General features: G+C 34.1%; 1 protein-coding gene across 7 annotated transcripts in view; it reads right to left on the bottom strand.

Annotated features, from left to right (window-relative positions):
* Window positions 1-12,920, bottom strand: part of LRRIQ1 (leucine rich repeats and IQ motif containing 1) — a 103,157-nt gene that overhangs the window by 87,973 nt on the left and 2,264 nt on the right. For 6 of the 7 annotated variants that reach the window (XR_008431211.1, XR_008431212.1, XR_008431213.1 and 3 more), the window contains exons 4-11: window positions 12,138-12,208; window positions 10,854-10,956; window positions 9,949-10,157; window positions 8,010-8,084; window positions 6,642-7,832; window positions 5,723-5,875; window positions 4,397-4,547; window positions 319-512 (exon numbers count right to left, since the gene is read on the bottom strand). Coding sequence is in view for 4 of the 7 variants with exons in the window: in XM_053944087.1 (XP_053800062.1) it covers window positions 319-512; window positions 4,397-4,547; window positions 5,723-5,875; window positions 6,642-7,832; window positions 8,010-8,084; window positions 9,949-10,157; window positions 10,854-10,956; window positions 12,138-12,208 (2,147 nt within the window). In the remaining 3 variants the exon portion in view is untranslated. The remainder of the gene's footprint in view (window positions 1-318; window positions 513-4,396; window positions 4,548-5,722; window positions 5,876-6,641; window positions 7,833-8,009; window positions 8,085-9,948; window positions 10,158-10,853; window positions 10,957-12,137; window positions 12,209-12,920) is intronic. The other variant, XM_053944088.1, reaches the window with a different exon arrangement.

Genomic DNA, 12,920 nt, shown 5'->3' with positions numbered 1-12,920 from the left:
CCTATAAGTAATAATAATCTCTTCTTACAGTGTAAACAGAATCAGAAACATAATTAGGAAAAAAAAATAGATGCTATAAATGAAGGAGGAACCATAACCACTGAGAGTCCAATTTTTCACGGACTTGGGAGTAAGAAAACAATTAACTGCTAGCCATTTGTATCTTTGAAAAATCACCCTCTGATAAGGGAAAAAAAAAATCTTACCTAAGAGCATGAAACATCCCACACCAATCAAAGAACACATGCTCAGAATGCTGAAAAATATGACTGTTAGCAAAGATGTATGCACAACAGCCACTAAATTCAAAGCTTTTACCTCCTGGAGATTATTGCCTTGCAACTTCAGAACTTGAAGTAGGCCACAATTCTCAATGCCTTCAACTTGTGCAAGATGATTGAAAGAGCAGTCTAGGTGAATGAGAGTAGGTGCCTCACAAAGACCTTTTGTGCTGATTAACTGATTATGGTCCATAATTAATTGTTGAAGATTTTTCAGTGACTCCAGACCACCTGAAAATTCAAGATTTAAGACATGATGAAATAAAAATCTCTTGTCATTCAAGTACTAAGGAAACTCGGAATTTTCTGTACATTCTCTGACATAACAATTAATATTACTTCTGTATAGGGTTTAAAACAAATTACTGTATTTTGACCCTATCACATATACAGTGCATATGCTTCACAAATCTCTGATCTTGTTAATCAAGCAATAATAACAGTTCATAATCTCTTTGGTACTCCTGTTGGAAAAGAACATTCTTTTAGTGATAAACTGTACTTAGTATGCTTTAACCACTTTAAAACTGCTCTGAATTCTGTGAAATGCTAACAGTCCTCTTAAAATCATCCATCAGAATGAAAACTATGTTCAGAAGTTAATTTTTATTATTTCATTTTTTAAAGTTTTTCTTAGAGTTTATAAGCAAGCTTAGAAAAAACTGTATTAAAACTTAGGTCAGTAACATCACTATTATTTAAATTAATCTTGTTTAAGGAATTATGACAAAATAAATTTAACAAATAAATTTACAAAGAAAATTTAGTGCCTTCAAGAACAAAGCTATACTACTGTAGCCATTCCACTCACAACAAATTTACTCCTGCCATCTACATTAAAGAGCATGCAATCTCTGCATACAAAAGAAATGCAAAGGAATTCCCATCACCATGTGTTTCTTTCACAGAATGTAACCCAAATCATCCTTACAACAGCAAAAAATTACATTGTCTTTCCATAGTCTTACACATGCAATGGCACTGATCCATCTAACTTGCAGGTCCGAGCAGCTTTTCTGTATCTCTGTAGGAAAAAATTCCTTTGAAGGAATACCCTTCACATAACTTATCTAAAATAAGGAATTTCTGATTTTATGTCTGTTTCATGTATTCTTAGATCATTTAGTTAATTTAGGATTATTTGAAGGAATATTTTGTCTCATCTTTATCCCACCCAAAATTTCACAAGTTCCCCAAAGGAATCTGAATGAGCTCGATTCACAATATGGAATCTCTTTTTGACTGTCCTCTGGAAAAAACCTAGATTATGAAACCAGAGATCAGTTTGCGCCATAGAGTATTGAGAATACAAAAGAGGACTTAAAAATGAAAACAAATGATAAGGAGAAAACTGAAGCAAAACATTAAATAACACAACAGCAGTAAATTTTTAAAAATTCCCAATATAGGTGTTCTAATAATTTTAATTTTAAAATGGAAAACACTTAGTGAAAATAATGCAACTGTCTGACATTAAAATGATATCATCTTAAATATAACATGCATGTCCTATAATGCAACTTCAAAACTGTGCTTTAGCAAATAAATATACAGATCTTTAATTATTCTGAAAAATTTCAAACATGCCCATGACATAATATCCTGACTGCAAGATCCTGATCTGCAGTTTTCTTTCGTGCTTGGATGAAAATAAAAAAGGAACCAGCACCATCTAGCGGTCCCAGAAACACTTTCGCGTTTTCGTGCCTTTGCTCCCAAGACTTCCTCACAAGAGCAGCTCCTCAATCTCCACTTTTCAGTTACCAGCTTAGCAGTACTGGAATCTTTAAAAGCACTCTGTGAGCCTGGAGTGGGACCAAGAAGAGAGACTGCACACACAATAAGAAAAGGCAAGAAGGTACAACAGAATCTGGAAGTTTCCTTCTCTGCATGCTGCACAAAGCATTTTTTTTTTTACTCACCTGAAAGTCATTCAGAACATTCTAGAATTATCAAATGCAGTCCAACAGAAAAAAAAACACAAGAGAGAATAATGTAATACAAACAGATGGTATTTTACTGGTTCTTCTGCCCACATGCAAATTTAAATGTAAGCATGAAAATCTTCTGCACATTTCCAGAAGATATTGTATGTTTTACATACGATGCAACAAACAAAAGTTATAGCAGTCATAGGAAAAGCATTTTGTTTTACATGGTTTCAGCAAGATTCAAGGAGAACTTCTATGTAAGTCCTCAGCAATTTGCAAAGTGCAGCTGGATTCTCCTAGCTAGGGACTCAGCTACTGATGCAGCTGTGAAGTCACTTTTATATGTGACAAAGACAACCAACAACAGAGTGAAAGCTGACAGCGAAAACATAAAAATGTTTTAAAAATCCCCAAAATAAAACCCTCAAACAACAAAACCAAAACTAAAAAGGTGTTTGATTAAAAAAAAAAATTCCTCTCTGTGCTGTCTTAAAAAGAGTATATTCAAAGCAGCATTTATGACCATCCATGGTTTTGCACTGCTATTCCTCGAGCTGCCAGGATTTTACCCAGCACTCTATGGCAATACAGACACCCTACAGAAGCATATTTGAAGACTTGAGTCAAAATGCTACTTTTTGTGCATGAACATTTTTAAACAAAGCATTCATCCTCAAAATACAAACGTATGCACTCAAATTTGGTGTGTTTCTGTCACAATTACTTAATTTGTGATCATGTATTCCTAAGGGAAAAAGCACAATTAAGACTATTTCTCTTACTGCTATATTAAAATAGTTTTTGGCAACTCTAATTTTTCCCCTACTGATGCTATATTTCAATGACAGGAGAAAAGAATAAAAAGAGAAATCATAGTATGCCAGAAATTTCCTACAATAAGTCATTAAAACTTAAATATTATGAACTTAAATGAGCTTTACTACACAGTACTGGAGTTTCCAAAATTGCTAAGGGACATCCTGCAAGATTTACAGATGGAAGTGATATGCTAACTTTTTATAACTCACAAATCCATTTTTATGCATTCTGTGCAACTACTCAATATGAAATAACTCCTGTATTATGCATCTGCTTTAACCTAAAATCCTCACAGCAATTCTGGAGAGGAAAAAAAAAACCAAATTTAAGATGAATTTTGTGAACATTTATTTACCCACTTAAATTCATTAGAGACTAAATAATTGTAGCAGTGCACTGCACAAAAGAGAAAGTACCAGAGAATTTTAGTCCATTTGGCCTCTATGAAGTTACCACACTCCACACGAATGCCACACTCTCAAATGTCATCCACTAAAACTATGTCATTCTTACAGTAATCCTGCAGACATTTTTATCAAATGAGATCAATCTGAATAAGAACCTTATCAAGCACTAAATGCAACAATGCAGATATAACTTTTTAACCATTTTATTTTCCTGTTCCTCCTTAGAGTACTGATATGCTTTTACAGTAAACATTGATTTCCCAGCACTTTTATTCTCACGTATTAAAAATTTTCTTCACGAATAATAACATTTATACATATTAGTGTATTAGTAAAAAATACTCATTATATCTTCATCAAAGTCTCTACATCTACAGTTTTTTTAAGCTTTCCCATCTTCTGTTTGCTACGCCCTTGCCGTTTATCACAGAACTGTACTATCCCTGTTCATAGTGTTATTTAACAGTCCTATTTAACAGTGGAACTGCTTCTTATTTACAAGTCTTATGTCAATTTGTTTAGTCTGTGAGCTTAATAATTGTTTTTAATTATTTTCCTATTGTCCAGCAGACTTCTATATTCAGACATGATTTCTATATAACTACTTATTGTGCCAGTCAGGAACACACTGGAATTCCCTGCAGATGCACAGCTAGGCTTTGCTTTCATTATGTCTGTAGATAAGCTGAACTCAGCCTACTCTCATATTACAGCTGACTTAGTGCAGATAATGTTAGTGGCCCTTTCAGAAAGATTTTAATTCTCTTTGGCTGACAATAGTTACAGGACCTGCTAGATGGAATACATGGCAGTAGCTAAGCCATGCTTTAAGATGTAGGTTTTTTGCCAAGTCTGTCTCCTTGGGCTTAGCAGCTGAGTGGCTCTAAATCCAATGGGTGTACAGTTCTGAATATAAACTGTATAAATATTGTTATACAAATTGGAATAATTTTCTTACCAATTCGAGTGATTCTATTGTAGGAAAGTTCAAGATTTTGGAGATTTCTGCATCCATCTAAGCCACAAACTGATGAAAGACAGTTCTTATTCAGAATGAGAATACAGAGATTTTCCAGATTTGCACAGTCAATTACCTGAATGTTGTTTTCCTGCAATAAAAGAAAATGAGAATATTAAATAGCATCTGAAGTGAAGCAGCAGAACTAAGTAAAATATAGCAGATTGCCTTCGTTGATAATTTTTATCCTAAACTCTTAGCTAGGAGTAAGGGCATCTTTATTTGTCCATTGGGGAAAATAATGATGAGTCCTAGAAACGACCTTTTGTGTCCTACTGAAATAGAACAAGAATGTATCTTGAACTTCATTCTGGCTCTGAAAAATTCCCAAAGTTGAAACAAAAAGAGCATAAAAAAGAAGTTAAGAACAGAGCAGGCTCTTCCATATACATTTTCCTACCTCTTGAAACCCTGGGAGACTGAACTAAAAGCTGCATAGAAACATCATATTTACTAGATGCTAATGAACACAGCTGTAATTTTGCTGGAATCCTATTTACTAACAGCAAAAGTCTGTATTTTAGAGGTAATTTGGTCACAAACATTAATACTGTTCTAAGCTAATATTCTTCCTCCAAGGGATCCTGCTTTTCAAACATCCCCTTCCCCAGGCCATTTTAATAATGCTTCCTCATATTGCTCTTTCACTATTTGCTGTGCTTGGTCTTTTCATCTGGAAAATAGTGTTGTCAAAACACATTAAATTAAACATGTGAACAAAGCTGTTTCATGTAAATTGCCAGGTTCTGGAACAAAGATGTATTACAGAGAAAAAGTTCTGTTTAGTAATTAAACATGGCCATGTAAGACACTGCACAGTAGCAAATACCTAACATTAGACTTCTAGTATAACTCACTATATGTACTATTCCTTGAGCATATATGTTACTAATTTTAATTAACATTCAAGGTGTATGTTGCAAAGGACTCCTCCTTCTCCCTATTCTTGCTCAAGCTGACCACCTGCTATGGTGAACAGCATCTGCCCACATCAATCAGAGACTGAGTAAACAAAGATCTATACTCATGCTAACCTCATGCCGGATATTTTCTTAGTACAGGTTGAATCGTTTGCAGCATGTTGTTTTGTGTTATTTGCACTGTAAATCTGCTTGTATAACTTTGTTCACATTTGGGAGTATTTTGTTGCTATTCCTATGCTCTTAAGGCTAAAAGCTACATATTCAGTTGGACAACAAATTCAATTAAGGAGCAAAACTGGCAGTTCTCCCCATGTTATAACAAATAATCAAATATGCTTGGTACCTCCACATTGATATACTTCAGGTCTTTGCAGCTACTAAGTCCTTCGAGTGCAACCAGTCCACAGCGCCTCAGAGTCAAAACTTGAAGATTTGAACATTCGGATAAGGTTGAGAGGCTACAAGCTGGCAAATCTTCGAGCGTAAGCATTGTGACCTACATGCATTTATTGATAAATAAAACTAATGCTTTGTATATTGAACATTCAGTGCACAACATCACATTATGGTAATTTTCTTTAGGATGAAAAAGAGAACAAATAATGCTTTATAAAATGCAAGCAACTAATGGTAATCTTTTCATATAGAAAAGAATGGCAATGATAGGTTTGATCTGTCCAATGGGAGGAGCTAGCATGAAAACAATAGTCACAGTATCATAAATAATGAGTGTAGAACATACAAAAATTGTTCAGACTAGGCTAGTAGGCCATCTCAGAATGGATATCTAGATGAGAGCACAGAGCAAGCATACAATAAGTTAATAACTGGTAAGAAAAATAAGTCCTGGCAACCAGGAGATGTTCTTTACAGCAAAACACTATCTATAAGCTGATCAGTAATATCTTGTTTCTAGAGAGACTATTGCTCTCAAAACTCAGAATGGGCTAGTTGAGCAAGGCCTTTATACAAAGGCAAAACCTTGTTAATTAAGCAGAATGTAAGAGCTCTTGCCTTTTAAAGTGTTAATATTATCAATCATCTGAAGACTAATACCACATTGTCTGTTCCACAACACTCACTGGAATTCAAAAGTCATTGTCACTGCTCTTATTCTGCACCTGGGAACAGGAACTATATCTATAACAATACTATTTCCAGCTCAACAATAAACAGCATTCTGCCAACATACCAAAACAGGAAATAAAAAAAGTGAAAGTATGTCTCCCATTTCATTCTCAAACTTTCATATTACCAGTTACCTGTTGCAAGGTACTCCAAGGGCCACTATGAATTATCTTTTCTGTACTTAATGGAGGCATCTTGCTAACTGAACTTTTCCTTAGTCGTTTTCTTATAGTTGCTTGCTTTCTTTGGTTTTCTTCATATATTTTAGACCATGATTTGCATGTGTTCATCCAGTTTATTCTCTTCTTTTCAATATCATCAGGAAAAAATACTTTACTACAAGAATCTGCTACGTCTTGACTACTGTCCCAGGTGTCTCTGACTTCTTCAGTAGCATTTTCCATCAAAAATAAAGTTTTCTTCATAATTTCATACTGAGAAAATAGATCTTTAATTTCTCTATTATTAGCATTTGGCTGGACATTTGGAGGACTGCTGCATATGCAGTTTGCCTTATTTTCTACCATGTCACTAGCACTGAAGTGAAGAGATTCATTCTTTGAAATATGACCATTTGAAACTTTATCCTGATCACTTGTTTGTGAGTAATTTTCTTCTCCTTGTGTTACTGAATTAATGTTTAAGATTTCATTATTCACTTGAGAAGGGTGTTCCTTCTCAGAGCCTAGCACGCTTGGTGTCACATTTCTTTCTGCTAGACTCATCCAATTATTTGTTTCATCCATCATTTCAGCATGCTTTTCTTTTGGTTCCTCTACTTGTTTATTTAGTTCCTCCTTCTCTTCTCTTATTACTGTCATATTTTCTGTCTTTTCCTTTTTTATGTTTTCTATGTTATTTTCTACATTTTCACTCATCACAGCTTCTGCCCTTTTTTGTTCTAATTTTCTTTGTTCTTCTCTTCTTATTTGCAGTTGTTTTTTTAATCTCAGGCTTTCTTTCTTTTTCTCATATTCCACAAGCCTCCTCACCTGTTTCAAATATTCTTGTCTTTCAAGTTCTCGTCTCTTTCTTTCCTCTTCTCTATTCAACCTGTGTTCTTCCATTTGCGTGTTCAGTTTTTTCTCTCTTTCTTTCATTTCTCCCTCTATTTCCTCTAGTATTTTCTGCTTCTTTCTCATTTCATATTTCCATTGTTTTAAAATGGGAGCATATTTTTTACGGACTAAAAATGCTCTAAATCTAGCTTGGATTTTCACAGCTGCTATACTCTGTTGCTCAGCCAGTTGTCTTTCTTTTGCTTTCTGTTCTTCCAAGGCCTTTTTCTCCTCTTCCATTTGCAACTGTAGCTTCATGATCAATTCCTAGGCCAAAACAATTAGGATAGATTTCAACCACTTTTAAAATAGGACAGGTATTGGCACATATTTATCATTCATAAACAGAATCTAGTATATTAAGCGTTCCATGGTAACATTTATTCTCAAATATATAACAGTAACCTCACAGTCTTTTGACAAAAACTCACTGTACAACCTTACCTCATGTTGCCTCATTTTGTCTCTCCAAGCTTCCTCCTCTTTCTGTAACTCATCTTCTATTGCAGCCTGGTGTTTCTGCACAACAAACTAACTTAAATGAATATTGTACAAAATGCACAACAACACAAAACACACTCTCTACAATCTCACCCATCTTCTTGACTTTCCAACAATACAATTCTGTGAATGCCTGAATTTAAATGAGAAACTGAGCCATGTGTGGATCAAAATAAACAGGACACTTGCATCAGTAATGTAGATTTGGTCATGTACTGAGAGATGCATACCTTCAGAAAGTCAGCATCTAGGTACTGACCCAAACAGCTGCCACTTTCCTCTCCAAGATCTGTACTACTATCAAAGATGAAAACTAGTTACCAAACCATTCAAAGTATAGGCAAAACCGAGAAACATGTCTGAATAATAGCATGAACAATCTCCCTTTAATTGCATTGGTAGGTACTGATAATATTAAAATCCTTCAAATGGGAACTTTGTTCAGTAAAGCTAAAGAATTTTTTCTGACTGAAACTGTTTCTCAACAAAAAATGAAAGTTCAAGTCTACTTTCTCACTATTTGCAAGTAAATAGCATTTCCCTCCTTGCCCAACAAAACCTCAGGAAAAAAGTCTCAATCAGACTGTAAGTTAGCAGCCAGAAAGTTAGTTACATAAGTAACTAAAAAACAGGCTGATCCAGAACCACATAACTCCTGGTGGAATCAAGATATATCAAAAAAATAAAATATGGAAGATATGAAGGAAGTAGTATAAGCAACCACTTTCAACTTGGAGCATAAATTCTCCCACGTGTCTAAGCACTGTTTTTCATGGGCATGCTGTTTAAACAACAGGAGACCAGGCATCTACATCCTTCTGCAATAGGAAAAGTTGGATTCTATTTCTCATCTCCAAAAGAAGCGTTCCTGCAATAGCAGTATCAAAGTGCCCAAACATGGCCATGCTCATCTTTCCCTAGAGAAAGCCATCCTACATCCAAAAATGTTTTGTGACAGCAAAGAGCTAAGAAGGCCTATCAGTTTTTCTGACCTTTTGAAAAGAGAGCTATAGTGGACACTGAAGTGGCCTTCAGAGATCAAAGGTCTTTTCATTTACTAAGCCCTTCCTTACTACTGGTGACTTGAATTACTTTGCTGGTGCCAAGGCACCCATCTCTTCAGAAAGCCACAAATTAGTTAACTGAAAATGTAGCATTAATGCACCTTTCAAAACGCACTTATTTAGGCTAAATAATAAAATTCTGTGGCCTCACAAGTATAATACCTGAGAGATAAATTTCCTCATGTTCTTTCACTCTTATCCATTATGATGCTCCATCCACTATAGCAAAACATGACTATATAGTCTGAGACTGCAACCAGCCAACCTGTTGAGTCATCATCTGTTGTGGCAGAACTCAGTAGATGAAGCCTGAGTAAGTTTCCCAGATAAAGATAGGGACAGCAAGTATTATAACTTTTGCTTAGTGAAGAATAGCACCAGCATTGCTGAACTGAATAATTTTGGTTCTGATTACTTCCAATAAGATTTTAACATCTAAATGAGAAAATAGGGTGGGAGGTCCAAACTATCTAAGTATTTGCTATTAGGGCACAGTGAGCATTTTTCATTTCTGATTAATTTCAGCACAACTCTCATTTCCGGCAATTTGGATTATTTCATCAGATAAAAACTTTGTAAAGGCAAAGCTTAAGGAATTATTTAAAATTTAGCATAGCAAATTCATTCACTATTGATTAAATCAGTAAACACATAAAAACCAATGGACTACACTTAAATATGTTTTACAACTCACTGGCAACACAAGTAGACAGGGTTTATGACAGTCATGCAGTTTGAGATAGTAGACTCTTTTTCATGTTAGAGCTAGAATTCAGATAGTCTAGATTGGAACAGATTGGTTTAATATCGTCCATTACCTTATGAAGAAGATCTAACTTTATTCTTTCAGCCTCAAATTGCTCCAGATGCTGCAGCCTTCTTGCACGTTCCTCTGCATTCTGTTTTTCCCATGATTCTCTCTCAGCTTTCCACTTTTTCATCTTCTCATCTTCAAGCTCAAGTGCTCGTCTACACTCTTCTTCTACTTCACAATGGGCAAGACTTATGCTCATTTCAAGATCAGCTACTAATCAACCAAGCAAACATTTTATTTAATTTCCTAATAAGCATTGGGGAACATTAAACAGTCTTAAGGTATTTGAGAAGAAAAGGATCCTATGATTATATAGCCAGAATATATATCTGATTTCCTACATTTATTATATTTTATATATATATATAGGAAATCAGAACTACAGCAAAAGACCTTTCCATCAGAGATGTCTTATTATTATTCTACACACTTACTGACTCTGCAACTACTATGCTTGTTCTAAAAACATACATTTCAGGATTGCAGAGGATGTCTTCTGTGGCTTTTAGTGGGGCCTTTAGCACTGATATGCTCCAGCCCAACTCATCCAAAGGCCATGGCAAAGGAACATTCTCAGCCAATGTGACCACAAAAAAACAAAAAAAAAAAATCCAAAAACCAAAACAACAACAACAAAAATCTGTGGCCAAAGCAGAACTTGTTTAGTGCCTCTGAGCAGCTTTCATTTTTGAGTGGCATTTTCTGATACTAATTTCTATGATGATTTTGTGATCTTGAAATGAGATAACGGCAAAAGTGTTTGTTTATGTCCAATCCATCAAGTAACTGTTGTATACTGCAATGTGAAATTCTTTAAAAAGAATGCTATGATACTTATGACAACAGAAAAGCAGGAAATAATTATATGTTAAAGATCAACTCAACCAAATGAATAATGTGTTTGCTTACTTGTTAGAAAGTGGTCATCAGTGGCTGCATCATCACTGATGGACTGACTATAATCAGATGTTGTAGCAAGCTGCAAGTCTTCATTTTCAACTTCAAGCAGTATCTAACATAGTTTAAAATTATTATTAAAAAACAAGAAACAAAATTTAAAAGTAGAACATTATAAAAATCTTCCAGAACAAGGATAAGCTTTTTATCATATGACAAGAACATCAGTGTGAAACTTACTGCTGACTGGAATCCTTACACATTGAATAACGCTAACATATCAGTCAAAATATTGTTTTCTAGAGTAACAAATACTGTAGTATTTATCAAAATTCATAATATTTCTATGTGTTTTTAAAATATATTTAATATTTTGACTTGGAAAAATGAATGTCTTGCATTTGATATTTGTTTTACTTTCTGTGAAACCAAGCACTTATGCATGAATACTGTTATGCACACTGGGGAAGAACTAGTTACAGAGCAAATTTTTAAGAAGACTATTACAAAGTAATACTATGGGCACAAGGATTGCTATATTTATTTCATTGTTCTTTGCTGGCAAGTAATCTATTCCTGCTCATTTATCATCTATTCATCACATGCTTTGGGCCTATATTAATATTTGTAATGCAGCTGAAGTCACATGAAGTAATTGTGCTGTTTTAAACAATGGTCTTCTGAGAACAAAAATCATGTTTGCAAGAGTGCTCACTAATAAAAGCCAGGCAGCAAATTAAAAGTGAATAAATTAAACACAGTTTTATATTTTTCTACGAAAACTTCAGCAAGTTATTCAGTCAAATCCTATGAAAATATAGAAGCACTCTTGTTCATAACTCTTGATTTGTCTTTGAAAGGCACAGAGATGACTATGTTTATATTTTCTATAAAATAATGGAATATATTAGGAGCAAGATTAATAGTAGTACATCTTCCTGATCGTCATAAAAATAAGATTAGAGAAGCTTAAAAGTGTTATAATATTAAGACAATATTCTCCAACTATTAATAACGGATTATTCAGTTTTGTTTAATTTTGTTGACTTTAGTGCTCAATATATCAGATAATTTATTTCAAATTTGCAAGGTTATAGAAATTGTGTATTACAGTTGATGTCCTAATTCTAAAGAATTGTATATAGAAACTCATCTTAATACCTTATGGATAGTCTTGCAGAAAAAAACCTGAACACATTTATAGATCTCCTTAGGAGGCCACTAAAGCAAGTGTAAGTTATCTAGATTATTTAATAGAATTTTATTCCCTATAAATAATGCATTCATGAGAAATACCTTTTCATTAAATTGTTTTGAATCTTTATTCAATTCAGAAGGATGGCAAGAAACTACTTGATAAATGTCATCTAAAGAAAAAATAAATAAAAAAATTAGTTCACAGAGAGAAAATCCCTTACAAGTGCTCAGTTTTCGTCTACATTTTTATCTATTCAATTTGTTTAAATGAAAATAAAGTTCTCCTTCTCCCCTAGTTTCATTTAAATATGTATGGGAGTCATTTATCTACATTAAAAGCAGGAAATGTGTGTAAGATAAACAGACACAATGATACTGTAAGACTATAGCGATAGCAAATATGAAAGAAATTCCACGTCATGAAACACAGCAGAACATTTTCTGTGCAAAAAATACAGTAGCACTTGTATCAAAACAAGGTCAAAAGTTGACAAAGAACAATTAAAAAGAGTAAGATTTCATTACAAAAAAAAAGAATAAATAAGGATGTTCCTCAGATATCAAAATTTGTAACCAATGCTGAACTTCTGGTCACCAAGCCTATTGCACTAATGGAACAGACAGTGGCATATAAACTATGAGCTTGGCTTCAGTTACACAGCTGACAGCAATATTTTTTTTTGCCAATTAACAGTCATTTCATCCAATGAGAGCTTGGGCATCTCAAGATAGACTTTAAACATATCCTGTGAGACTCAGTTGTATCTGAACCCTGCATTTCAGCTCCTACTGACTTCATTTTAGACTTTCATGAAGAGTCTGGCCTGGGCTCTGTCTCAGAGAGTAATCTTGCAATTTGCCTTCTTTAGCATTAGATGAGTT

The sequence above is a fragment of the Vidua chalybeata genome, chromosome 5 (assembly GCF_026979565.1).
Source record: "Vidua chalybeata isolate OUT-0048 chromosome 5, bVidCha1 merged haplotype, whole genome shotgun sequence".
Lineage (NCBI taxonomy): Eukaryota > Metazoa > Chordata > Aves > Passeriformes > Viduidae > Vidua > Vidua chalybeata.
The sequence above is the reverse complement of the archived record's forward strand: the minus strand, read 5'-3'. Positions and strand labels throughout refer to the sequence as shown.